The 27,004-nt window shown below is 52.3% G+C and overlaps 8 protein-coding genes across 8 annotated transcripts; 2 read left to right on the top strand and 6 right to left on the bottom strand.

The window, feature by feature from the left end:
* Positions 1 to 52: 52 nt before the first annotated feature.
* J4E85_008174 (uncharacterized protein) lies at positions 53 to 1,345 on the bottom strand (the record flags this gene model as incomplete). Its single annotated transcript, XM_051472401.1, has 5 exons — positions 53 to 113; positions 266 to 392; positions 454 to 954; positions 1,161 to 1,208; positions 1,264 to 1,345. 5 exons carry the CDS (start codon positions 1,343 to 1,345, stop codon positions 53 to 55), a joined length of 819 nt encoding a protein of 272 aa, XP_051323866.1.
* A 2,624-nt stretch (positions 1,346 to 3,969) lies between these two features.
* J4E85_008173 (uncharacterized protein) lies at positions 3,970 to 6,161 on the top strand (the record flags this gene model as incomplete). Its single annotated transcript, XM_051472400.1, has 2 exons — positions 3,970 to 4,930; positions 5,023 to 6,161. 2 exons carry the CDS (start codon positions 3,970 to 3,972, stop codon positions 6,159 to 6,161), a joined length of 2,100 nt encoding a protein of 699 aa, XP_051323865.1.
* Positions 6,162 to 8,877: 2,716 nt separating this feature from the next.
* Positions 8,878 to 10,347, bottom strand: J4E85_008172 (uncharacterized protein; the record flags this gene model as incomplete). The annotated part of the gene is made up of 1 exon (XM_051472399.1): positions 8,878 to 10,347. One exon carries the CDS (start codon positions 10,345 to 10,347, stop codon positions 8,878 to 8,880), a length of 1,470 nt encoding a protein of 489 aa, XP_051323864.1.
* A 634-nt stretch (positions 10,348 to 10,981) lies between these two features.
* J4E85_008171 (uncharacterized protein) lies at positions 10,982 to 12,006 on the top strand (the record flags this gene model as incomplete). The annotated part of the gene is made up of 4 exons (XM_051472398.1): positions 10,982 to 11,546; positions 11,602 to 11,728; positions 11,787 to 11,843; positions 11,892 to 12,006. The coding sequence occupies 4 exons, from the start codon at positions 10,982 to 10,984 to the stop codon at positions 12,004 to 12,006; spliced, it is 864 nt and encodes a 287-aa protein (XP_051323863.1).
* A 383-nt stretch (positions 12,007 to 12,389) lies between these two features.
* On the bottom strand, positions 12,390 to 13,104 carry J4E85_008170 (uncharacterized protein; the record flags this gene model as incomplete). The annotated part of the gene is made up of 2 exons (XM_051472397.1): positions 12,390 to 12,759; positions 13,088 to 13,104. 2 exons carry the CDS (start codon positions 13,102 to 13,104, stop codon positions 12,390 to 12,392), a joined length of 387 nt encoding a protein of 128 aa, XP_051323862.1.
* Positions 13,105 to 21,115: 8,011 nt separating this feature from the next.
* J4E85_008169 (uncharacterized protein) lies at positions 21,116 to 23,364 on the bottom strand (the record flags this gene model as incomplete). The annotated part of the gene is made up of 4 exons (XM_051472396.1): positions 21,116 to 21,517; positions 21,694 to 21,972; positions 22,024 to 23,243; positions 23,292 to 23,364. The coding sequence occupies 4 exons, from the start codon at positions 23,362 to 23,364 to the stop codon at positions 21,116 to 21,118; spliced, it is 1,974 nt and encodes a 657-aa protein (XP_051323861.1).
* A 626-nt stretch (positions 23,365 to 23,990) lies between these two features.
* On the bottom strand, positions 23,991 to 25,072 carry J4E85_008168 (uncharacterized protein; the record flags this gene model as incomplete). Its single annotated transcript, XM_051472395.1, has 4 exons — positions 23,991 to 24,241; positions 24,289 to 24,405; positions 24,456 to 24,905; positions 24,955 to 25,072. 4 exons carry the CDS (start codon positions 25,070 to 25,072, stop codon positions 23,991 to 23,993), a joined length of 936 nt encoding a protein of 311 aa, XP_051323860.1.
* Positions 25,073 to 25,812: 740 nt separating this feature from the next.
* Positions 25,813 to 26,654, bottom strand: J4E85_008167 (uncharacterized protein; the record flags this gene model as incomplete). The annotated part of the gene is made up of 2 exons (XM_051472394.1): positions 25,813 to 26,160; positions 26,223 to 26,654. The coding sequence occupies 2 exons, from the start codon at positions 26,652 to 26,654 to the stop codon at positions 25,813 to 25,815; spliced, it is 780 nt and encodes a 259-aa protein (XP_051323859.1).
* Positions 26,655 to 27,004: the final 350 nt, after the last annotated feature.

Here is a 27,004-nt window from a genome sequence, read left to right as displayed (position 1 = left end):
CGATGAACTAGACGATATGGAGGATAAACATGGATACAACTACACAAATCGGTCACTCCCCTTGATACCCATCTGGATACTTGTCGGGGAGTCGCTGCATATCTACAACGGCCCTGACAGACGTTAGTGACTATGCGGTATTAGTAGACTGACAACTTACATCTTGCGGAAGTCGCTCTTCTCAGGATATAACGCGGAAGCGCACAAGTGTCCGCTTCTTCGCAGAGTCAGCAGTAAAAAGATGAACGGTAGAAACCTCACTTACATCGCATAGAGAACGTTTCGGTCTTCATAATCGCACTCTGGTGCTGATATAGGGAAGAACTTGTGATACTCCTGCATCCACTCTCGACCGAGCTTGTAACGAGGAGTGGCCATACTACCGACGTCATCTTTACAATCGTAACCACCACATTAGCCTCGATCCAAGTATTCTCTTACGCTGTCACTTACACTCATTGTGGCCCCAAAAGACTGCGGGGTCGAAGTAAACGGGCTCACCAGTAACCGTATTGGTACCTATATTACCGCACCAGATGTCGCCGTGAAGCGCAACCGGTCTCAGTCTGCGACCATGCGTATCCAGAGGTCGAAGCAGTCGCGGAATGACCTTCTCTCTGAGTCCCAGCACCAGCTCCTCAACCTCTTCGCTAGGACCCTGCGATACTAACTCTTGGTCGACGAACGACTGGAAGCGCCGGCTGTACAGCTCTTCCCATGTTTTGCTCCACGTTATGTCCTGGTACATACTGCCTTCGTGTGTCATGACCTCGTATCCGAATTCCTTAGGCGCTTTTGGGTCTATCATGCTGTCGTGATGTAGCTTAGCCAACATGGCAGAGAATGCGTGGATATTGGGGAGGTCTGCGGTCATCTCCATGAACTCCGCGAGGTAGAAGTGCTTATTGGGGTCTGATTTGTATGTTCCCCAATCGATGGGGCGAGGTATGCCTTCTAAGTGGTGTACAAAGTCAGCTTCTTTTTGATATCGGGTATGCGAGAGTACATGCCAGGCGTATATGTGTGCAATGTTTTGACACCTTCATACTCTCCTCGAAGCATGCTCATGCCCAGTTCGCCACTGGCGGTTTTGAGAAAATATGTTTGCGGAGTGCCATCGGATAGTTGGACATCGATACGCGCGGTCTGCGTCCAGAAACTGGCGCCATGTAGCTTTGCTACGATGGCTTTGCACCCCTGGGGTAGAACTTTTGAATGGTTAGCCTGAACGCCACATTAGCTTGCGTTCGAGGGCTGACTCACGCTCCACGACGGCTTCGTCCACTTCGATAGCTTGACCCGTTATCTGTGCCGTTGGCTTAGGTATCCAAACAACTTCTGTCATGTTTGAAGAATCTGTGAGTAGTGCTTCCTTAGCTTTGTATGAAAGCGGCGTGAGTATGGTGGCACCAGTTTCCTGAGACCGTCTGCTAGAAGAAGGGCATCGAGTCAAATTGATCAGGTTGATCGAGGACGTAAAAGCGAACATACTAGACTACAGTCACCGGTGACAGCTTAACAGTGGGGTAGTATTTCATCCCCACGAGCAACAAGTCTGACGTAGCTAAAGCACGGTCACCAACATCCCCACTGTCCACATTCCGTGCTCTGCTGACCCACAGCCGCTGAGTCTGCCATCCACAGTTTCATCAAGGGCGCTCCTTCTTCATCTCAATATAGAGTAAGAGTGCATAGTATCAGGCGACCAGTAAGCCCAAAAGACGAGCTCGAAGCTCCGGTGTGTATTGGCTAATCCTGGGGTTCGTCCTCATCCCATCCATCACCTGATCGATTGGCATCCAGATAGTCCACTATGTTGTCTTTGCCTTCCATGATATCCAAAGACTCGCCTCCATCCCTGAAATGATTTACCTGCTCCCAAACCAGGTATGACTTGCACCGTACACGCATGTGCAACGCCTGGCCTCTATGATTTAGGGCAATCAGCAGTACCCATCCCTCTTCGCATGCCTCGCGGTCTGCGACCACGACGAGTAAGCTTTGTTGCAATTCTGTGTGATCGTCCGTCTCCATTATCTCACGCTCACTACTTCCTTCCATCGCATCGGGACATCGCATTAGGGCGCCTAAGATGAAGGAGGGTATATCATCCATCAGCTCCACTTCATCGTCTGCGTCCCGTGCCACCACCCCATATGCGGCATCGTTGTCGTCGAAGACGAAAGGCCCAAACATATCCGCATCGAATCGATAATGGTACTGATAAGGGTGCAAGGCTTTCCGCCAAAGTCGTAGATATGCCTCGTCGGCACTTGCACGAGTGACAATATCTTCGCCCGATCTTTGCCCCAGAGATGCTTCATTGCCATACCATGTTCGGATCCATATAGCACCAGCAGCACGATTCCACTCGCCTGAATCTGTCACTTTACGGCGCTTCTCGAAAACTGACAGATTTGACGGAATGTGTTGAGGAAGAGGTATGTCGTCGCATCGCTCGCGGTAAAGCTGATCAAGACGTGCGTTAGTAAATAGAATTCGGACGTGCCAACAAAGTGGGACAGGTAGACCCTACCGAACGGCCACGCTCACCGAGGTGGATCCAGGCTTTGATAAGGTTCCGTTCTTGCTCGTCTTGGTGTAGAGATGATTCTGGATCCCATTTCTCCTTTTGCTCTTGATCAGTCGCATTCGATAGAGCTTGCTCGTGCTCGCTGTGTTGACTAAGAGGCGTTGAGTGCAATCCGACGTACTAGAAGGAAATGATCAGAAGGTTCCCAGCCGAACGAGGGTTCTAATGACCGCGAATTGGCCATTGAGTTGGATGCCGTCGAGTTGGAATAGAGCGCATATGGTTGTGATGTGAGAAGACGAGAACAGGCAGCAGTCTCGGCTGCTGTTCTTGGCGTGTGCAGTGTGTCTCTCATTGGCTCAGATGATCCTTCGAAGATCGCGAGCCGATCTTAACAGCATTGAAGTTACTTCGCTATCCTGTTCCTGGGGTCTGTGACAAGGTCGGTGACGAGATACTTGATCGGAGGCCGCGGCAACAAGTACAATGCAAGCTTTCGCTTTTTGGAAATCCCATCAGGCGACCGCTTCGCCGAAGGATTTGCGCGTGGCATTGCTTTCCTCCAGATTCGTTTGAGTGAAAGGGTGTTCTGAGAAGAGGTAGGGTCGACGATCGCGTCGAACGATGTTTTGTCTCTGATCATGGGTGGCATGGTGTGATAGGATGCGATTGACGTGTACGTTGGTGGGGCGGAAGGTAGAGTTAAAAATGAAATATCTCTAGATTGCTAGAAATATATAATGTTGATGTTTGGGACGTGGAGCGATGAACCACGGGTCAGTCTTGCAGAGGATGAGGGGCTGTAGCATCTGTGCCGAGGGGTCCAATGAGTCGATTTGTATATGTACTCTCCGGATTGTTTACCGATATGTAAAAGCCAAATTGCAGGCTCAGATTAGCAGAACTTTGCCGTCGCCGGAAACAGCGGTTCTTCGGCAAGGAGAGCATCCCCTGTTTAACGACACTGCTTTAGCATGGGAAGCTATGGTAAAAAGGTAACGTCACATGTGCTTAGCGCGGCGATGTCGAGAGTACGCGGAATGAGCTTCCGCACAGCCATCGTGCGCAATAAACAGACTTGATATTATTGTGATGCGGTGTTGAGGAAGCAGATTCCAGATCTCGGGTTGATGGTTGTTGGATGCAGGTCCGGAGTGAGGGCGATGATCTGGGCCTAGGCAATGCGGAAGCTACCCCGGGCGGGCCAACGACGTCAGGGCAGGAGCCACCCAGCCATCCTTGATGTCTCCACTCCAGCACGTCTACACGGACGGTACACCTCACCACGACACCTCACAGCCCTCACCGCATCGCGACACGTACTATCCCCCATATAAGCCATCGCGCATCCATGAGCGCTATCTCCGCGCTGCATGTGGCAGACTCTGCGACAATACCATCGTGATTTTGCCATCCCGGGTTCCAAACGGTCACGCATGGCTTCTGGCAGCATTGGCGACGTGCCTGCCGCGACTTTTGCTGAGTACGTAGACGATCCTTTCTTCGACCACGGTGACGAGGCGGGTGCATCGCAATCGCAGACATCGCTGGAAAAGGAGGATGACTTCATGGAGAATGCGCCGCCTGCCGATGCACCGCAATTGGCGCTGGCGCAAAGACCCGAAGCGCCGTCGCGATGCATCGCGGTGCGCCCGGCTCTCACCCACCGTCTCTACTCTCATCGCCTCCATGTGCGGGCCAAAGCTAAGCTACAACGCGATAGACTTCTCTCCGGCCCTATGATCGACGTCTACGTAGGCGAGTCCAAGCGCCACTGGTCGCTGCATCGCAATTTGCTATGCCACCACTCCGAAACCCTCGAGAACGAGCTCCTAGGCGATGCCGACGGTCACACTAGGAAAGATCGCCTCGATCTTCCCGATTACAACCCTGCTGGTTTCGAGCTGCTGGTAAAGTGGCTGTACCAAGGCAGCCTCGACGATGTCTCTGACATGGTCGACGCCAACCAGAAGTATGAGTATGCTGTGAGCTGCCACAGACTCTATCTGCTGTGCGATCGCTTTGACATGCTTCAACTGAAGAACGTCGCGATGGATCAGTACCGAAAAGGCCTGAATGAGGCCGAGCTGGTACCTGACGCTGACGAGATTGATGACATCTATCGCAAGAGTCCGACAGGGTCGCCCTTCCGCACGCTCATGACGCGTATTGCGGCCCGCCAGATTATGGATCCTGGTAGTGAGCGCGACGTCGAAACCTATCGCGAGTGCTTCGAGAACAACCCGGACTTCGCCATCGATCTGGTCAAAGCTATCAGGTCAGGCACTGGCGGCATGCTGTTCGACGATCCAACAGATGAGGGTCATGAGTGCGACTACCATGACCACGAAGCTGGCCCGAACTGCCATACAAAGGGCAAGGGCAAAGGGAAGCAAGGTGTGTGACTCCGACCTCTCCCAAGCCCAATCTCAGCACCCTATCAGCCATCTCATTGCTGCCAAAAACGCGTAATAACGTCCATTAACCAGCAAAGAAGAAAGCCGGCCTGTCATCCGCCAAATCAGTCCCCTACATAAGCTCCGACCAGCACAGCCGCCCTCCCCGCCCTCCTCCCCCGAAGACACCTCGCCCGCCTCATCCCCTGCAAGCTCGCCCACAAGAGGGAAGCGCCGGTCCTCTCCGCCGTCGCCTGACAAGTCCAGCGAGCTCGACAGTTGGCACATCGACGGAGATGGCAGTCGCCAGTCAAGCACCCAATCTCGACGCGATTCGCGAGAGGGAGAAGGACAGGGAAAAGCTGCGCAGAGTGACGCCGCCGGAGAGAAGACGCCTGGAGCGGGCTCAAAGCAGTGGAACGGAGATACAGAGGTCACGCCCAGTCCTAGAAGAGCGCCGCCGAAGCTCAGACGACGCGTCTCACCCACACCAGAATAGCCAGCTTGAAGACCAAGCATTGAGGGAGCTCGAGGGAGGACCAGTGCAACCACCACAACGATCACCGACGCGTCGAGGCATCTGGGAGTGGGCGAAACTAGGGACAGGCAGGTTGAATGTCATCGGACGTATACCCCACCCCGAATGGAAGGGCCCAACAATGTCGCAAGAAGCCGTCGCGAACGGCAATTCGCGAATAACTACCATTCATGAGACCCATGACGATTTCAGCATCCCCTCTACAACGGCTACCGAGACGAACAATTTGCAAGAATACAACCAAGCAATGGCAACCAAGCTCGAAGGCTTTGGCTTCCCACACGCTCACATTATCACGTCGCCACACTTCTCGCAGACAAAACGCTCTTCCGATGACCTTGTTGCTGCATCGTCTACAGCGAGCACGCCAGCGAATCTGAATCTTGTTCTAGAGGGTGGCACAAATGGCGAGCGCGTTACACCGCAGGCCTCGAAAGACAGTCCGCCGTTGACGCCGGATACCCCAACACCGCAACAGCGCAGAAAAGACTCGACGATCGAGACGGAGAGCACACCGACGAAGGTCACCTCCGACAGTGCGAAGGCAGAGATCGCTGATCCACCTCTGAATGGCGTCAAGAAGAACTCTACTCCTACTCCTACTCCTACTCCTGACCGCATCCCCAAGTATCGGATTGCGCTTTCTTCGAATTTTCTTTCGCCAGCTCGTGGCAGTCCGAGTTCCGCATCTTAATTTTCTACGATCAAAAGCGATACCCTGTACGTACATATAATTCAACGACTAGCGAATCCTGTAATGCAATTCAATATCCACGAAACGCTCAATCACATCCACTGGAACACGACACTAGCACAATAATCCACATAAGGCTAGCAAGCTCTGAGCAGATGCCCACTGTAGATTCACTGACCGCAGAGCTACACCTCTGATGGTTGCAATGTACAAAAAACGCAGCGCTGAGTCAAAGCATGTGATATTTGCAGCTATCTACTAGTCGCGCGTCCAGTGAACACTGCCCCACCTCAACCTCGCAGAAGCGATGCCGCGGTACAAGGTTGTCATGGCCTTGGCAAATGCTGCTCGCCTCGCCACAACAAGGTCGTCACAGTCGTTCTGAAAGCTTCCGAAAGCATAGTATCCTTGAGAACATTAGCTCTTCCCATCGCCAATCACTTTCGTCTCTTCTCGATTTGCTCATAATCCTCTCGTAACATCACTGTGGCTGACCCAAAGCTGGCGTTTTATCACGAAGACACAGCCATGCCGAAGCACCCGCATCACTCCGAGAAAGGAGCCTACCGTTACGAATCCTTGGAGACAGCGCACAGTATACGGCTCTTACAGATTGTATCAACGAGAGTACATGACAGTACGACAAAGTGGCATTTTTCGCTGTTGAACACCAATACCAAGCATGCTCCAGAGTACGAGGCGTTGTCGTACGTCTGGGGTACTCCTAGCCGTAAAGAAGCGCTTGAATTGTCGGACGGCACGTTACTTCGGATCACAAAAAGCCTAAACCAAGCCTTACCGTACATCGCTATGAACTGCTCCACGGGCTACCTTTGGGTTGATCAAATATGCATCAATCAAGACGATTTGTCCGAGCGAGCGCAACAAGTCTCAATCATGGGCAGCATATATTCTAACTGCTCACGCGTTCTAGTGTGGCTGGGACTGGTTCAAGGACTGAAATCCGGCATCGCGGCCCAATGCTCATCGTTGGACAGTGCACTTTCAGTTCATCTCGACCATGCACCCCCGAGCTACGATAGCCTGTTGAGCGTTTGGGGTAGACAGCGCGCCGCCGATACTATCAGAGATATTGTCGATTGCAAGCGTAAACAAAAGGACCTTTTAGGCTTGTGCGGCGACATCTTGAAGAGCCCGTGGTTCTCCCGAGCTTGGGTATTTCAGGAAGTTGTTCTGCCACGAAAGTCGGCATTCATCCTACAAGACTCCATGGCCCCACCTTTCAATCGCGTAACGGTTGTACTCCCCGCCCTCTGGGAACTGTGCAAGACTGCATGGAAGTTGGAAACAAACAATCTGTCCACGCCGTCCGGTTATGGGGTATTGAAAGAGATGCATGATCGGTGGGCAGAGAGAAACAAGATATATATACCAAAAAAACTTCCGATGCCATTATACCAGACGCTGTCTACGTTGAGCGCTGAAGCAAAAACTTCCAGCGTCCATGATCAACTCTATGGTTTCTTTGGAATGAATCAAGATGACCGAATTCGTCTGAAGCCGTCCTATGAGATTTCTTTGCAGGCCGCCCTGGTCGCAACCGCACGCTCCATCATCGAGGGTACTAAAAGCTTGGATATCTTCGAGACTCTACCACGATTGTCGACAACGAAGACTACACCATCTTGGGTTCCCGACTTTACCGCACACCGTCTCGTCGTCCCTTTCTTGCCGTTACATGCGCTATGTAGCTCCAACGCACAAACTAAAATGTATTCATGGAACGGGAAATGCGATGAGCGTACTCTGTGGGTACATGGTCGGGTCGTTGCTACCGTAGGCGTAGAAGTCGAACACGAAATCTCAACGTCGGAAGAAGACCTCAACACAGCATATGTTCATTTGCTGCCGCGAATAATAAACGCCTGGACGACTTCTCGGTTTTACGATCCAGACGTACCTTTAACAGTGCTTGAGTCTATACTACCGGCGCTTCTTGCGGAAGGGCATTGTGGACCCTGCACGTACGAGCCGGAGGATAGCGTTGAATATGCCGGCTCACTTCAGACCACATATTGGTGGTTTGCAATGAGCAGATTGAAAGACCCCATATGTCTGCCTAAAAGCGAGTGTGTGTTCCGGCTTCCCAACATGGAAAAGCGTACCATAACCGAATACATCAGATCGGTCATGCATAACCGACAATTATATATTACACAAGATGGACGTCTCGCGACAGGAAGCGGGCTTCGAGAAGGCGACTTCATCTGCGTTCTGCATGGCTGCTCGCATCCAGTAGCGCTTCGACACGTGCCTAAGAAGAACGCGTATGAGGTTGTCAGCACTTGCTATCTGGAAGACTGGATGGATCCGTGGAATACAGGGGCAGTGAACTGGAAAGAAGACGAAGCCCAGGAGTTTGTATTGATTTGATAAACGCTTTTTGGGAGTCTAAGTGACGTCTCGTGGTCCTCACACGTTGATCTGGTACCTGGGTACATATATAGTGGCTAACAAGGTGTTCAAAAGCCGGTACCGCGCGGTTTCAACCTCTGTGTATCAAGTGTTGCTGTTCAGTTCCCGAAGATGCCTTCCACATGGGGTGATGCTGCGTGGCGAGTCGGGCCTTCTTTGTTTACTAGCTTCTAGCGCGTCATGGCGCACGTGCAGACGCGTCACGGACTCACCAACCGCCTCACCCATCTGGCCGCATGATACTAAATGACGGCACCATGCCATTTGCATCCAAATTACATCAGTCGCGGCCTATTCTTGCTCTCCTCCAATTCCACCCCCACTTCCTCAACACTGCAGCTGCACACATGCCGAGTACGCCATCGACCAGCCCAATCGAGGTGAATATCCAGCCGTCTCCTATGGCATCTCTGAGTGGCTGGAGTATCGCGACTGCGACGGCCGACAGGGTACACCGGACGATGTTGTTCGAGGCCGCCGCAGTACCGGCTTTGTCAGGAAAGATGTCTACCATCAAAGCGCTGTACAGCTGCAATACGATGGTACATCTAGCACCAACAAAGAATTGCAAGATAAGCGGTATGCTGGCATGAGCACCACGCTCAATCGCCCAGCCATAGCCAATGAGAGTGCCGACGGAAAGCACATGCAACGTATACGAGCCACGGGAACGAGCGACCTCAATGGGGAAATTTCGAAGATCGTCCCCAGATACACGGTCTACTGGGAGACCATGTGATCCGGCCGTCTCTTTGTAGTTGAAATCCATGAGACGACCAGCAACGAAGCCGCCTACGATGACCCCTGCGCCTCCGGATAAGAAGCATAGACTGACGGCTAATGGGTTGTAACCGTATCGTTGACCGTAGATCAGTGGTATAGAGGCCTGGATACAGTACCACACAGCGTATGGGGAGCCTGCTGACCAGAGGATGAGGAACGTGTCAGCGTAGAAAATGAGACGCACCGAGGAGAACGGATTTGGAAAGCTCCAAACGCCTTTACCACTCTTCTCGGAGTGTACGTTACTGGAGCACTCGTGGTCGTTCTGTCTTTCTCGTCTTCCGCTGGACCTGACGACAGACCACCATGTCTTCCACAAGGCGCGAGGACAAACCTCTCCATTGCCAACAATCTTTCTTCCGGTTTCGGGCATAGTCCATCCGATCAGCATCAAAGAAGATGCGCCAAAGATGACGAGCGTCCAGAAAGCCCACTGCGTTTGCCCCGTAGCTAAGACGATACCGCCACCGATGATAGGTCCGAAACATGGTCCGAAGTTCGTAGCGGCAAGCATGGGTCCGAGGATTCTGCCTCGCTCTGCAGGCAAAGAGATATCGGCGACGACCGCATAAGCCAGCGACATCACTGCCGAACCTCCAATGCTCTGCAAGGACCGAAGGACTAGTAGTGCGACGTAGCTGTTCTCATTGAAAACCAGGCCCAGGCTTGCTGCGAGATATATCGCAAAGGTCATCAAGAAGACTGGGCGGCGACCAAGTGTATCCGACAATGGACCAAAGAAAGCTGGTGAGATTGCCTGGAAGACGAGATAAAGCGTTATGGTCAGATCGATCTCGAATATGGACGCATTGTACCGCCTGCTCAAGGTTTCGATGAGCGGCAGGTAGATCGTAGCTGTCAAAGATGAAGCGAGCGTCAAGTAGCCGAGGAGGTAGGTGAAGTAAGTGCGCTGACGGCTAGTGAAGATGGTGAACGGTGGCGCTGATACTGCATCCGGTTCGCCCATCTCGACGCGTGTTTTTGCTGTCGTTATTGCTAAGATTCAAGGACGGAGAGTGGTGGTTTGTTCGGTTAGAGTGCCATATCGCTAGGCTCATGCACTCAAGTGGCACTGTGATAAGCAAGGGTCAAGTTCGCTGTTGGATGTTACACCAACGATGACTCCCGTATTGGCACTCGCCACATCTTGTACACTTGAACTATCGGTTTCCGCGTCGTTTTGCTGCTGGCTATCACCGGTTTTGCATGCGCATTGTTGCTTGGGTGATGGCTGATACAGAGGTCGTGCGCATCAAGACCATCGTGCCCCGCACGGTGATCTCATACGTTGATCCCCGCGTCGCAGCATGTGAGTTGACTTGGCGTTTGAACTCTTTGGCGTTGCTAACACGAGTATCAGTGCTTCCTACTGGGTCTAAGATCGAAAGAATCTCACCTCATGGCTTCTCAAATTGGAATCAAACTGCTCGAATCCACACACTGAACACAATCGGCGAAGCAGTCTCATACTTTCTGAAGGTCGGTAACCTATTGCATGGTAATTCTTGCTAAGCCTAACCGCCATCCAGGTCTCCTGTGGCGATGTAGGTAAGGGTATGATGCTTGGGGAGTTTACTTCAATGTCAGCCCTTTACGAAAACATGCCAGATCTCGTCCCGCAGCCGATCGGCTGGGGTGGTTACGCAAAAGATGCTAACACTTACTTCTTCATATGCGCATTCCGCGAGATGACTGGAGAAGTACCTGGTGAGGTGTGCACCTCAGTCGGCAGCACTGGAGAACCTCGAAGTGAATTAGGTACAGAGCTTCAACGCATTAGCGACTTCACCAGCAAAATCGCCCGCCTGCACAAAACCGCGATTTCCCCAACAGGAAGATTCGGCTTTCCCGTCACGACATACGGGGGCAGACTTCCTCAAGACACTACCTTTTACGATACTTGGGAAGAGAGCTTTACACGTGGCATACAGCGGATGATCGATCTCGAAGAATTACAGCATGGCTATGACAAAGACATGGTACAGCTGCGCGCATTAATCGTGGAAAAGGCGATACTGCGATTGTTGCGGCCTCTAGAGACCGAAGGCAGGAGTATTTCAGCATGCTTGGTGCATGGCGATCTGTGGGATGGCAATACTGGAGTTGGCAAAGAGACGCAAGAGCCAGTGATCTTCGATGCATGCTCGTCATACGCGCATCACGAGTGTAAGCGTCACGATTTACGGTTTGACGGCCACTGACCGTAGCCACGAATACTTAGATGAGCTAGCTCCCTGGCGACTCAAGCGCCACAAGATCAGTGGAGCTTATATAGCCGAATACCTCAAGCACTACCCAGCTTCGGAGCCCAAGGAGGACTTTCGAGACAGGAATGCTTTGTATTGCATGTAAGTCTCGCTGATGTGACATACTTTGTTCAGTCGAGCTCAGCTGACGTCTTTATAGAAGGTTCAATCTTTGCTCGTCGGCTCTATACCCCGGAGAGCTCAAGTACCGTGAATTGTAAGATCTGTCGATATAGTTGAGAGAGACTTTACTAAGCTCCCGTAGTGTCAAGGATGAGATGAAGGCGCTCTTATTGAGTCTTTTCGGCGATCTAGAACATGCGAAGGCGTGGCAGGATACTGCAGTCACGGGATGGAGTGATCGACCGAGCAAGTTGTGATATATCTTGTTCTACTGGGATACGGAAATGTTACATCGTTAGATATGCAACCAAATGACACACAAAGTGAGCGCGACGTTTCGCATGGCGTTCAGTCAAGACAGCGGCCGCCATCGACCGGAGAAACAGGTAACTTGGATACGGGAGCGAAGAGAAAATTGATGACCAAAGCGACAGAAGAAAGCTCGGTGCGCAAAGAAACCCCTCAAGATCAAGCAGCCACTTAGTAGTTAACCTCTGACTCGCATTCGCCGCCATTGCCGATTTCAAGACCATCACCAGCGGCAGAGTGCAAAGCATCGGTAACGGTTTTCTTGTATGGCAAGCGGAGACCCAGATCGGGCTTGTCTCCGTCACCCCGCCAACACAAACCAGTTTACAATTCAACCGAGGAGTATCTCTTTCCATTCGCCTTTGCGGCCCAGGTACGCGCTGATACGACCAATTCCAACTCTTTGCGCAATATCGTCGCTCCAGACAATCATCATGGCGTTGAAAGCCGCGCAACTCTCGGATGTTGCTGCATCTGTGATGGCCCCGTTTTCGTCGACTCTCATAGCTTCGGAGAGCAAAATGAATTCATGCGTTTCGGCATCGCGCTTGGCCACTATCTCGATCCATGATTCATCCAACATGACCCAGCCACAGATTTGCGCGTTGTTGTCCAGCACCTCGAAGCGGCGCAGACCATTGCCCATGTTCTCTGCGTGGGGGCTGCTATAGCGAAGGACTGCCGACGGGTCCACCTTAATCCTACAGTGGATAGAAATTGTCCAAAACTGCAGAAAGCGAAAATTATCAGACACAGTCTCCGGCATTTGCTTCAAGCGCTCGAGCAATACTCCCGGTGTTGGCTGGGTTGTGTCGTGCGATGTTGGGAAGCGCGGGTTCTGCATCGCACTTTCTGAACGAACATCATGCGACCACACTGAATCACCGAGCTGTTTCGCAGGTAGATGGCAGTCAGCGCGTTTTGAGCTGTACCATACGATCCAGGTTCGTGCGACGGCCCAGGCGCTGAGAGCTTGCAGTTCGGACATCTCTTCCCTTCCAATCGTCCAGGCGTCATAACGGACCTTACCGATCCAGCCAAGCCATGACCAGGTTGGAAAGCCCTCACGCCTTCTCAAGCGCTCGCAGGGCTGCCACATCATTGCAAGATCAAGAAAGGCTACTGGAACTGCTTCCACACAACGTCCACGGTGAAGGCTCCGCAAGATCCCACTGAAAGCATCAAGAGCATCACCCTGATGAGATAGCACTCTCGATGTATATGCTGCCACGGCTCGACAATATGTACTCCATGGCTGTCTTGGGTTTGGCTGTATCTTGATCGATCGAGCTCCATAGAACGTAGCGGGCTCCATCTCCAGAGCTGGCCCGTCTATTACGTCTTCAGAGTATACTGAACTGTTGCACGAGAAGTATAACAGGCCGTTCGAGGCAAATATGAGTAAGCGATCTGTGAGTTGATACTCTTGGAAGCTAATCGTGCCAAACGTTAGCGAGGACCTTACAGCACAAGAAAGTTCTCTCCACTCACGTCCAAGCTCTCGTATTGTAAACTGAATCTTCCATGACATCCTTGAAATCGACGTGCGCTGAAAGTATGAGATTCGGTGAAAGCTTCTGATACCACTGCTTCCGCTTCCGGACGGCTGACACACCAGGAAGGCCCTCATTGGCGTTCGAACCCGATGCAGCAACAACCGTCAGAAGTGATTGAGCATATATGCGATCCATGTCTGCCAGGGTTCTTGGTCTCTTCATTTCCGAGTCTTGCATTACGCAGAGAGAGTCAACCCAAAGGAAGCGTTCGCCCAACATGTTAGTCAAGAGTACCGCATCTCGAACTGTCTTACTTAGGTCGCCGACATTAATTCCGCCCGCAGTCTTGAGGCGCTCGAAATTGTCTTCCTTCAATTTGAGTTGGTCGACGCCGCCCCATACGTAACTGAGGGCTAGATATCGGCACGGCGCAACAGGTTCGACGATGCAGTGCGAACGTGTGTCGACCAAATAGAAATATCGCGTCGGAATTCCACTCGAGGGTGACTTGCACAATGTATGCTGGGTATCGCAGTGCTGTAACCACCTCACCAGTTGAGTATAATCCAGAAATGACGTGGGAGGGTGAGTAAAACACCCGAAGTGTGGCTGACTTGGAAGCGCAGCGGATGCAGCTCGAATGAGGATTTTATATCCGCTGGGCGGAAGATCGGATGATACTGCCCACACCATGATATAGATAGTCGGGCTTCTTAAGCGTTTACTCCTCTCCGATCCGAGTGCGTTGATCCATTTCGCAAAGATAGCGATGGTGCTGGCATCGGCGATGCTAGTCACCCTCTTTGGCAATCCAAATCTGAAGACCTCATATATCAGCCGACAAAGTACACATCCGTCCTTTCTCTTCCCAACATCGCTCAGATAGCCAATCTCACGTATCGGGTCTTTCAACCGCTGGTTGTCATCAGTACCTGGATGCGAAAGGAAGCTTGCTAGATTGATACCAAGCGCGTTGCATAATGCGCAGAGCTCCATAGCCTCAGCTAAGTTGAGGAAGGCTTCACAAACACAGGAAGCTTCGTGGGTTTGCACAGCCTTCCCACCGGTGAGGCAGTGTATTCAGGGCGGCCAGTCACAACACACAAAAGCAAATCTGAGCGATCAGGCTGAAACCTGCAGAACGCCACTATTTTGGAACCCCTCACGTATCCCCAGTAAGGAAAAGACTCAACTCTCAGTATCATACAAACTAGAAAACGATTTTCCAATCTTATCGCATCCAGCACAGCAAACAACTGTATCGATGTTGCTGGCCATCGAAACGAAAACGTCCAGCTTGACGATCCGTATCCAGCGTTCCCCGAAGGCTCCAGAGAAGCCTTCAACATTCACCGATACATTTTCAGCAAAACCTTCCACACTCACCTACGCGAGTCCAGAGCAACCTTATACGCCCATCGAAGCATCTCTTCAAGAACCGTTTACACCCTTCGCCACCTCTCCACCAACCACGGAAAACGAATGGAACCATCCCAGGAGATACACAGAGAATGAAGGTAGAGCACGGCCCGAGGTATGCACAGCAATCAACATCGATTGTTCGGTTGAGCATTGCAGCCAATGCAACAAAGTCTTTAGTGGCAGGTATGCTTCGCCCCTCCATATTTTACTCGTCCAAAGTACTCCATGCGCCTAGAAAACATTGGAAATATTGACTTGATCAAACACAGGTACGCAAAAGGCAACTTGAAGCGGCATGTCAGTAGTTTCCATAGTCCGCTAGCGGTTGGCTTATCGACAGCTTGCCGCGTCTGTGAACAGGTGTATAAACGCACAGTCGCCACTCGTAAACACGAGTGGAAGAAACACCGCATACAAGATGCGAAGCCGAAGAAGAGGCTGGATAGACCTTCCCACCGGGTCATTCTGAAGGAATCTGGTGCTGGAAGATTGTGCTCGAAACTGCTCGGAATTGGCGACTCTCTTCTGTCCATGCGGCCTTCATCTGCTGGTATCTGCGATGTCACGAAGAGCTATGAAGTCCATGAGCTAGAGGGCAAACACCTCATCGCAGAGCTGGACGGAGACTCGGTGTCCGAATCCTACCTGGAAGATCCCATCACCGGCCACAGAGCCCTTGTTGCTGAGCGACATCTTTCTCCTCTCTTTCCGTGTTTAATGGGATTCACCCATGGTGCTGTTGCTGAACGAGCAGAGGGAGGATCCAAGACTACACCCACATCAGTTGCTCTCACACTTCAAGAAGACCAAGATGCTTGTGTAAACGGTTGGTCTGGCTGTATACCACATGAAGGCACGAGGCGTTCGGTGTCGATCGCAGACGAATCCTTGCCATGGTGGATTGCTAGTAACCATGTGTCGTCTCACCCGTCCCGTCATACGAATCTCACGCACGTCAACCCATTCGATGTCGAGTACAGCCCGAACCCGGTCTATTACGCCCAATCTCTTGGTCCCCGATCTATCCGCTGGATGCCACCTTGCGATACCAATAACTGCCTGAACAATTCATTCGAGCAAGGTAGTTGGGAGATGGCGATTCCCACGCACGTCAACCCCAACATATTCGGGTACAGGCCGAATCCGGTCTATTACGCCCCATCTCTTAGTAGCCGGTCTATCCGCTGGATGCCACCTTGCGATAACAATAACTGCCTAAACAATTCATTCGAGCAAGGTAGTTGGGAAATGGCGATTTCCGCGTCGCGCCGTGAAGCTATGAAGAAAACTCTTCTTACCCGATCAACTAAAAACCAAATGTCAAAACCGGAATGTTCAAACGATCTCGCGTCCAAGTCGTTCGAACAAGGTAGTGAAGAGCTGGCCATTTCCACGTCGCGTCGTGAAGCTGCGCTGAAGACCTTACCCTTCGCGGACCTTATTCGGTCAGGGTCACTCGAAGACGATGCCTTTTGCCAGTCAGCCTTCAGACTAGCCAATACGCGAGAGATCCTGAACAAAGCTAAACAACCGCGGTATCGATATCGACATGGCCGACTATCTGGATCTGGCAAGCGCCGTTTACAGCATGTTGCCTTTCCACCAGTGAAGTGCAATCACTGCCGAAGGCTATTTCATGGCGTCGATCGAAGGCGTAAGCTGGGTAGACATAGAAGAAAGGTCCATGAGTCCGACGTCTACGATATCCATAGCAAACGAGTCGGCACATCTCCCCGCAAATCCCTCTCAGGACACAGAGTCTATTCCATGACCAGACGTAAACCCTTCTCGTCCGAGCCCATACGCGTTCACTCGTCGTCTTCAGCCGTGACGCTCGCGTTATCCGATGATCTAAGCGTCTTCGATGATACGTCTTGGAACAGAGAACTCTCGCTCCGTAGGCCGATGGCAGTATCTATTGATGTCTTTTGGGGAATTGGATCCCAGAATGACACGTTAGATATTGGAGGCCATGTTCCCATAGTCACGCGACATGAAAGTCTGAGCTTCGAGAACCGCTTCTTCAAAGTGCCCACCACGCACTTTGAACGGTCAAAAACCACCATCGGGGTGAGCTCACATCCTCATAGAGAAGATGCCACGAGTATTTGCGAGCGCCAACGCCCTCTTCGGCATCGAAGTGCCAACGGATCTTTGCTAAGATCAAGACGTACTCTTGACCGCCACAAGATCAGGCGGACGAAAGTAGCAGAGATCGACCATAGCTTAGCTACTTACGGTACTACCACCCCCGCCTCATGGGCCCCTCGACTCAATTACTGTGATGATGACGGGTAGTCCCGAAAGTCTCAGCGATGGGAAAGCTCGAAGGGTGACAAAGCGCGTTATCGAGGCGCTGGGCGCAACAGCTGATGTGTTAGAAGGCAACCCCAGCTTCATTTCTGCAAGAGGCGCAGCTGAGCTGGCTTGGCGAGTGTTGAAGTTCAGTGAGGGGGTGGAATTGTGAGGTTCGACATCGCTGAAAAGGCCACCGGGAGCCTTTTTGGCCAGTCAGCTCTCATCTGACTTCGGAAGAACCCTCATATTGCAGCGAGGGAGCGGCGGCAATGGCATGGTGTACGTTCGAAGTGGGAGAAAGAATCTTATTCTACATAGTCTCTGGGATCTGAAATGGTGAAAGATCGAGATCAGTCGGTTCACCTAAGATCATTTGACTCATCAACTTTCCCGTGCCCGGTCCAAGTGTCAGTCCCCAAGACCCATGCCCCCAGCACAAGAACACATTTCCACGTCGCTCATCTGGATGATGGCCGTTATGACGCGAGAGTTTATCAGGCTCGACCAAAGCCATCATCGGGCGCCCTGAAAGCGTAACAGGTCGAAATGCCCGCCCAAGCGCAACGATCTCTAGCTCCTTGAACGCATCTGCATCGCCAGCATTGTGTACGCGAAGAAAACGGTAAGCGTGACCTGTGAGCTCCGCAATCCTTGCAGCATCTGGTAGACCCCTCGAGCCTAATGGAGGTAGCGTGCCCTTGTGATCCTTTGCTCCGCAAACCCAGATCGTGCCGTCGTTGCGACCTGCGAATTCCAACTTCTCTCCTACGATGTCATTTAGGCCCACGAAAGCCACCGAATTCTTCGCGACGGGATTCTGGTTTCGGAAGACGATCCAGTCGCCTGCCTCTGTGGCAGAGTCGATGTGGATTGGGGAGGAAGGGAATAGCGTTTTGTAGATCATCGGAGTCCATGGGCCCCCGGCTAGAACGAAGTTGTCGCACGGAATTCTGACTGAGGATGAGTCTTCTCGAATAACGGTTACTGTAGTGGCTCGATTCCCTTCATCCAACTCGACGGCAGTGACTCTCGAAGAGATCTCAATGCGAACATGCATATCAATACATGCTCTTTCCAGCCATCTGCCGAGGCCGACTGGGTTACTGCAAAGAATTTGATCAGCACAAGAAGGTGATGCATGTACAACATGCTTACACCATTGCATTCTCTGTCCCCAAGGATTCGGTGTCCACCCCCCACGCATCGCTCGTTCGAAGCCAATCCGGCAAACGCTCTTGATCATCCCCATCACCCTTGGTCAACCCGAAGATGGAATTGAAGCGGAGTCCAGCAGTATCACACAGGTCGTTGCTCCCTGCCAAATCACGCCAGGCTGCAAAGCTGTACTTCCCAAGCTCATCCATGATCTCGTCGTTGAATTTGTAGTGAATGCATCCTGTGCAGGTCCCGGATGTCTCTCCGAATGCGCTCGCTGATGCTTCTATGACGATGATGGTGCTGCTAGTCGAGAGACCGGATCGACGATTTGCGTGCGCGAGGTGACAGGCAGTCCACAGACCGATGGATCCCGCGCCTACAATCACGGTGGTCTTGTTCTCCGCGGGCATATCGTCAGCCTCGCTGGAGGTAGACATGGATGTTAAGACGATGCTCGACTTCTCGAATGCGTCTTCGCTGGTGGGGTCGAGGGCGGGGTCGATGAACTCTGCTGGCCCCTGGCTCTTGAATTCAGTGCACGTGGGGTGATAACGGGTAGCTTGTATAACTAAGCGAAAGGAAAGCTGAAAGGGTGGCGAAGGTCGTTGTGGAGGTCGAGGTTCGGGGATGATTGAGGAATGAGAAAATGAAGTCTTGAACATGCAGTGTGCATGGGTAAAGTAGTCGTTTGCTCGATATCTCCAAAGGGGGTACCCTCAGCATATCCGCGTCGCCGGATCATGATTATAATCAAAAGCCTTCAGCAGCGCCACCAAATGCAGCGCCGCACCCCCCACAGCACAAAGATGAAAGATCTGGTGGGAGCAACCCCAGATATCGAAAAGTCCCGGGCGAAATCTCTCCGGGAAGCGGATCTGTGAAGAAGCGTTAGCAACAATACACCCTGAGAATTCTCCTTCCTTTTATACTCACCGCATAGATAAAAGCCCCCGTAATATAAAACAGCCCCTCAAAAATCATCAACCGCCACCCCATCTGCCTGTCCGCCTGCTCCTTGCCAAACGCCTGAGCCGCATGCGTCATCGGCACCGCACCCGACCAGCCAATCGCACAAAACAGCGTCGCCCTCGCCCATCTCCATTTCGGGGTCCGGAATCTAGGAATCGAACAGAGCGTTGCCGCACCCGTAACAATGGAAGTAATCCCAGCCGAATACAACACCCAGTACTGTTTCTGACAGTAAAACCCATAGTACGTCCCCGAATACACCGTGCCTACGATCAGCACGAAGATGCCGTAAAGGTCTAATTGCAACCATGTATGATACACTTTACTGCTGTGATTCCCAAACATGTGGAACGTAGCACTAACGCCAAAACACACGACCGCACTTCCCACGAAAACCCCAAAAGCCAGTAAATCATTGATATCAGCAGTCTCGTAACGGCTGCTGATATTGCTGTAAGCGTAGATGGCGTAGAAAAGGATGAAGACAGCGCCGATGAGATGCGTGTAAATATTCCCAGTCTGATTGTGCAAATACGACAAGCTCTTCAGACATTCGCGGTAGGAATTCGTGGTGCAACGATAATGGTTCTTGAGGTACTCGTTGTCGCGTTGCCAAGGGTGGACTTCTTGGAAGGTGTAGAGAGTGCGGCTTGGCGCCGGGGGCGCGGAGGCGGAGCGTTTGGTTGGGGTGTTTGTTGTGAGGGGGGTTAGGTAGGTTGTTGACATTTTGGCGGCGGGGGATTGGGGTTGCTGAGGCTGTTGTTGGAGGGTTTTGCTTCCTGGAGTCCACCGGGTTGAATCAAGGAGATAAAGAGAAAGGAGACAAGAAAGGCGTAGATGAGGAACCGTCAACGAGGGCGAATGCGCATCCTTGTACTCGTATGTCCACCTCTTGCGTCTGCTCGCAATTAAAGCAAAGACCTCAGTCAACACCTGTCGTTCGGTCAAATCAAAATAATCCAGCAAAGTCGCTATGTATCGTGTGAAGTTCCCCAAACAGAAACAGCGAGCTCCCACGGTACTTAAAGGGACACCTGTGGCTCGGGCCCATCCAGACCCCCCTTGACAGGTACATAAGCCTTGTGGCAGTGCAACCGCACCGGGCGGAACGGCATAATGAACCACCAAGCGTGCCCTCAAAAGGAGCAGGAGAGAACCTGGAACCGGGAAAGCGGGTACCTACGTAGCAGATAACACATGTGTGTGGGCTAGATCAAAAGGGGGTACACGTGGGGAGATGCCGAGGCGCGTTTGATTGGTGGAGCCACGCGTCCTTGTCAGCACCGACAATGGCACAAGCCAGCAACTTCATTTCAGAAAAAGAACAAGCAAATGATAATTTCTCAACAGCGTGTAGTAGGACTATTCAAGAACATTGAGGAATGAGTATATTCGTGCATAATCGTAGACATGACATTTTGTTGTAAAGGAGGGGTATATAACCAGAGTATCTCATCGCATCGCCTAGTGTCGTATATCGTGTATCGTATCGTATCGCGTAACATTCCGTAATATGTACTCGAACAAGAAGAAGAGGAGCAGGAGAGCGACGTTGCACTCTCAATCAGAGTGCCAGTCACTCGCCTGGCTCTCTCCAAACTCGCTCCTATAGCGCCTACACAACCAAAAAGTCAACACACCAGCACTCGAACAAAATAGAAACAGCGGCAACAAAAAGAGCACTGGTGACGGCATGACACAAAGCAAATCGCACTTACTCATCCCTTCCGCCCCCGTTTTCACTGCTCTCGCCCTGCATGCCTAGTTTGCTTGCGTCCAGCTTCGCCAGCCCACTCTCGCCGAGTGTGTCTCCGCCCCAGCCTTCCTTCTTGCCCTCGATGAGCATCTTCATCATATCCTTCAGTTCGCTGACTTCTTTCCTCAGCTGCCTGACTTCCAACACCGCAGTGTCGAACTCGACATTGGGACGCGAGGCCTGAACCTTCTTGTCCCAGCCGTCGGCTTCAAAGTCACAGCCATCAAGGACTTGTTCCCACTCCATGGTTGTGTCTTCATCGTCTTCGCCGCGGCGGCGGTTGTCTCGGACGACCCAGGCTTCTTGTTGTTCGAACATGGCGGTGATGACGAGGAGGGGTGAGTAGATTACTGCCATGACCTATTTGGTGTCAGCTTTCTGCAGTTGTAGAGCGACTTTGAAGATGCGATGTGGAAGATGCTGTAATCAGTACTAGGTGATAATTGTCTCATAGCCGAAGCTCTGAAGTAGCAAATACATAGAAATCATCATGTAAACAGCGGAAAAGAGTGCTTGTGCGAGGGGGAAGGACGTACCATATCATTGAGCTTGTCGTAGCGCTTCTCGTCCATCCACCACTCGAATGGAAGAATCAAGAAGAACATCTCGATGAGGTTGAAGGGAGCGATGAAGACGTTCTCGTCGGGAGCGCGAACGAACTGCATCGTCTTCTGCGAGAAGAGAGCCATGTACTCGTCGATAGCGTTCTGTGTGATGTCTTCGTAGGCCGAGTTGTAGAGAGCGATGAGAACGTTGAGCAGGATAACCATGACGACGAAGGTAAAGATGTAGTAAAGGATAATACCGAAAGGAGGCTGTTACTTGTTAGCTCGTGTTTGAGTTTGGTGTGATATGGTGTGACATACCGAGAAGTTGTCGAAGCCTTCAAACTCAGGCGATTGCATAACAGCGTTCAACATGGCTTGGAAGACAAAGACAGTGTCGTTAGCAAGCTGATCGTCCGCAATGTCCAGACCGATAAAGGCCTGGAAGAAACCAATCATGACGACAAGCAATAGCATGAAGAAAATGAGCGACTCGCGCATCATAACCTTGAGCACAACGAGCATGGCACCAAAGAAGCGGAAGGTGTCGAGGTACAGCAGCAGCCGCATCCAGAACATAGGCGCAGTGAAAGCCAAGAAGTCGTAGCTCATCTTGTTCAGGTACTCGCGTCGAGTGTCCTTCTCGTCACTGATGGGGTGCCCAAGAGCCACCATGCGCAAGACGAAGCTGACCGTGAGAAGCGAGTACAAGGTGCTGTTGAACATGTTCCAGAAGGAGATGTAGAAGCGTCCGACCTTCCAGAACTTGTTCGCCTCGTCGCAGATGAAGCCCAAAGTGAAGAGGTACAGCAGACCTTCGACGACATCCAGGTCACCAGAGGGATTGATAGTGTTGATAGCACCGGTGTAGAGACCCAAGAAGATGATAGACACGGCAATCTGCACCCAGTTCTGATACTTGGGGACGCGCATGCGATCGGGGTCGAGATGGGCCCAGTAGCTGGTGTTGGTCTTGTTCTCGTATGTGACGAAGCGACTGGGGTCCTCGTCGTCCTGGACTACCCAGCCGCGCCAGAGGTAGTTGATGCACTTTTGGTAGCCGGATGATCCGATCACCGTTACGGCGTGGAGGTCGACGGCCTTTTCAACGGCATTGGCGGGTGTGGTCGGCTCTCCGTCGATCAGTGTCGAGTAGCGCTTGAGCAGCACCTCTTCGAACAGGTATGTGGTATCCTCCTCGGCCTCAATCAGGCGCTTGGCCATGATCTCTGCCGCCACGGCGCGGACTTCGTGTAGGTCGGCATCCCACAGCTCTGCGGTCGCTTGTTTCTTAAACCACTTCTTCACCTGCAACAGGCAGAAGACCACGCAGGCATTGTGTTCAGGAGCTCCTGCTTGCTTGGCCGTCTCAAGCACCTTGTCGGTGATGATGCTGCTATGCGCCTTGGTGATCTGCTCCTCTTCGAGCTCGCACGGTACGACTTGCTCAATCTGGTGCTTCAATCGCAGAGCTACAATGGTAACGTCTTTAGGGTCGATGGGTGGAGGAGGAAGGTGTTCGCGACGCGACGTGGGAAGAACTGGGAGGTGTTAGTATTGGGATTGATCGGAACGATAAGAGCACGTACGCGCGCTCATCTCATCCTGCACTCTGTGTCGCCTATCGCCATCTCCACTGAATAGCTCGTTCCACCGCACCATAGTTGCGGCGTTGCTGTAAGCGCTATGTCTCGTGCAGGTCAGTCAAGCTTCACGCGAGCTATGTCGAGCTCTGGAAGTGCCCAGCAGCAAAGTACCGAGGTAGCGTCAGGCTTGGAAAAGCAAAACTGCGCAACACAACAAGACGCACACTGAGCAGAGTATCTCAGCAAAGAAGGAGCTGCGGTGACAGCGCGACAACAAAGCAGCAGGACCCACGATAGACCGGGTTCTCGAGGCTAGTGTTGGCTAAAACCTGGCTGACAACGCTGGGCGCGCTCCACCAGTCCAGCCAGCGTCATCCCGCTCCACCCTGCGAATGGCCCAAGCTCTCTCCTGCTGCCGAATTAATCCCAAGCCGTTGCATCCGGGGATCACGATTGAGGCAGGGGACTTGGGTGCATATTCATTGTTGATTTGCTGTGGAATCCGCTTGTTCTAACACTCCCTCTATGCGCAAACGCATATATGCATGTGGCTGAAGACAAGGCGCTGTACATGTCGAGACGCCTTTGCATGCATGCTCGTGAACCACCATATCGACGCCTCAAACGCCCATGCCCACTTTTTGCAGATACCCTTGGTCTTCATTATCATCGTTGCTCGTATGCAAATATCCTTCCAGCCGCTTAATCGGCCTCAGCAACACCGCCCTCGTCGCTCGTGCTCTCGTCCTCGTCACCGCTGACTTCCTGGTTCTCACGCTCACGCTTCTCCATGAGCGCAGCCAGCTCGGCGTCGTCGTTTTCGGTGACGGCCTTGGGTGCCATCTTGACCTGGCAGTCGCCTCCGGCCTTTGAAATGTTCTCCTTGATGTCGACGATGGCTTGTTCGAGGCATGCGATACCGGCGCTCTTGTCGAGACATTGCGAGGTGAGGACTGCAGGAGTTAGTTGGGAATTAAATGTATGCAGCGCGATCACGTACCGTAAAGAGGCGGCGATACGAGCTTGACCTTGACCTGGTTCTCGGGGGTGTTCTTGGCCTCGGCGCATCGCAGGGCGGTCTTGACAGCGTCGATACCCTCGTATCCGAAGCAGGTGACTATAGACGTTAGCAAAGACGCCCACATTACTTGTGCTCCTCCAACATACCCTCAATGTCTGACCGGACCTTGGTCGGCTGCGGTGTCAACCGCTTGCCAATGTAGCTCTGCAGCTCCTCCTTGACAACGTCGTTGGGGAATGTGACATCGTTCCAGACCTCGGGGTTCGTAATGCTGAGCTTGAAGGCATCGATCGAGTGTCCGTACTTCTTGTTCAGCGGCCAGCCGATGGTCTGGTAGATCTCCTCGATGGGTGTCTGCGTCTTCTCGGCGACGTGGCGCATGATGCTGTGGACCATCTTTGACTTGTTGTATCGCTCCTCGCACTTGACGATATCCTCAGGCGACACTCGGCGCTTCGACAGATCAATGTAACCCTTGTCCTTGTCTACACGGAGTACGACGACGACTTCGTTGCGGCCAACTCGGATGAGCTTCTGGATGGATCGGATACGTCTTCGCGAGAGTTCGGAAAGCAGAATCATGCCGTCGATGTTGTCTGTATGGTTAGCCTTGCTGCCCATGGCTTTGCTACATCCTCAACCCACCATATTCCAGCAGCTTGACGTATGCGCCCATCTCGGCGATCTGCTTCACGTTGACCATGACGAAGCTCTCCACCTCCGGGTACTTCTCCTCGTAGAATCGGCAATTCGTTAGAGACATGTTGAAAATGTGCTCCTGCTCTTCTCCTGTGTGGTGTTGGGTAACGTCGCTCGACTGTCGCGAGGTGGGGTCGCTTTTAGGATTGTTCTTTCCTTTTGGGGTGGAGTTTCCAGTGGTCAGGTGTAGTGGTGAGCGAGAAGAAGTTCTTGCTGCGCAGTGTGGATAAGCGTCGGTATGTTGCGCGGAGACCGAGTGGAAGCGTGAAAGTAGTTTGGCTCGTAGTGACTCAAAGATTTGCCCACTCACTGTGTGAGATCGCCCGCCGCCGTGGGGCAACGCACGCCATTCCGCTTTCGGCAACGCGCCATCCCTGTTCCGCCTGCCGCGACCGACCTCACCACATTCACACATCCACATTGCAGCGCGAGAAGGCGTTTCGTCGATGCTCTGCCTCACTTAGAAAGAGCTTTTATCACGTTGAGAAAACATGTAGAATGGAAAGAAACAGTAAGTAAGATACAGAAATATAAAACCCGGTTCAACAAAAGTCATGGAGTCGGGAACCATGCAAAGGTGTCCGCGCCAGTGCATTACAATCTTGCTGGAACGTAAGAGAATAATAATTCAGACAAGTCACATAAACAGGCAAGATTTGGGTCATGAATTTCATTACCGAGAAACACGTAATTCCCTGTCATCTAAATTCCAAAGACGGAACATGTACATCAATCATTCATCACCAATCCCACCGGTTTCCAGTCCGAAAACTCCAAACCCCAATCAGTGAAACAATGAAACGGTTAGGCGCCAAAGAGAGCCATCAAGACACCACCAGCCAGAAGGGCAGCGCCCACATTGCTGGCATCAGCGGCGTCAGTGAAGGGAGGAAGGACGGGCTTCGACATGGAAGCACTAGGACGACCAGTTCCAGTCGCGGTCGCAGTCATGGTGGTGTTGAAAGTGGGGAATGAGTGCGAGGGCGTGGAGAAGCCAGAGGGCACGTGGCGGGAGTGCTCAGAGGGCTTGACCGGCGTTCCAGTGATGATGGACACACTGAAGTCGGGGGTAGCAGCGCTGGATGAAGGCGAGACGACGGTCTCGGTCACCTCCTTGGTTGACGTGAGGCTCTTGGTCAGAGTGGGAGGAGGCTGTTTCCCATGTGTTAGCTGGCTGTTGGGTGATGGGCGGATCAGGAGAGAGGGGGGCTTACAGTGGCAAAGCTCGGGGGCGTCTTGCAGCCAGTGATGGTAGTAGTGTGAGTGCCGCCATGGGTGACAGTGTGAACGTCGCTGATGCAGGACTCAGACGGGAGAGGCTTCTCAGTCATTGAGGACAATGACGAAGGGATAGACGTCTGGATAGTCATATCCTTGGTAGAAGAAGACTCGGTCAGCGTCTTAACTCCGGTACCGCTAACAACAGGAGGCGCAGTGACCGTGACAGTGCTAGGAGGACCAGACGCGGTGACAGTCAAGGTGTTGCAGTGAGTGCTAGACGAAGTCGGGACCGGGTCGACGAAGGTGACTGAAGTCACGAGCTGGACGGACGTGACGACAGAGCCGACATTCGAAGAGAAGTCGGTGCTCGAGAGAGCGACGTTGAAGAGCGCAGTGGCCGCGAGAAAATTCTTGAAGATAGCCATTGCAGTGTTTGGTATTTGTTGTTAGGTGTAAGTGAGTGTGGGTAAGAAGTTCGAAGGGATTGCTTGAGGAGCTTCGAAAGGGCGGTGGAGTAGAGATTGAGTTGCTTTAAACGAGTGTAGAGTAGAAGCGATGGGTTAAGAGAAGGTGAGGGCGGGGTATCGCTCTATTTATCTACGGAGGCGGGCGTTTGTTTGTGCGGGGAGTGGGCCGAGCGTGTTTTGATAGCGCTAAGGCTGCAGTGCGGGTGAGGCGATTAGGCAGAGGCAACGCGTCCGCTGTCCTTGAGTGTGAATGTGAAAGCGTTCGCGTGGGAACTTACCCATCGCGTTGGCGTAGCGACACCGCGCGA

Source organism: Alternaria conjuncta (assembly GCF_024043145.1).
Source record: "Alternaria conjuncta strain BMP 0040 chromosome Unknown scaffold_12, whole genome shotgun sequence".
NCBI classification, from domain to species: Eukaryota; Fungi; Ascomycota; class Dothideomycetes; order Pleosporales; family Pleosporaceae; genus Alternaria; species Alternaria conjuncta.
Note: the sequence above shows the minus strand (reverse complement) of the source record. Positions and strands in the feature narration are given on the sequence as shown.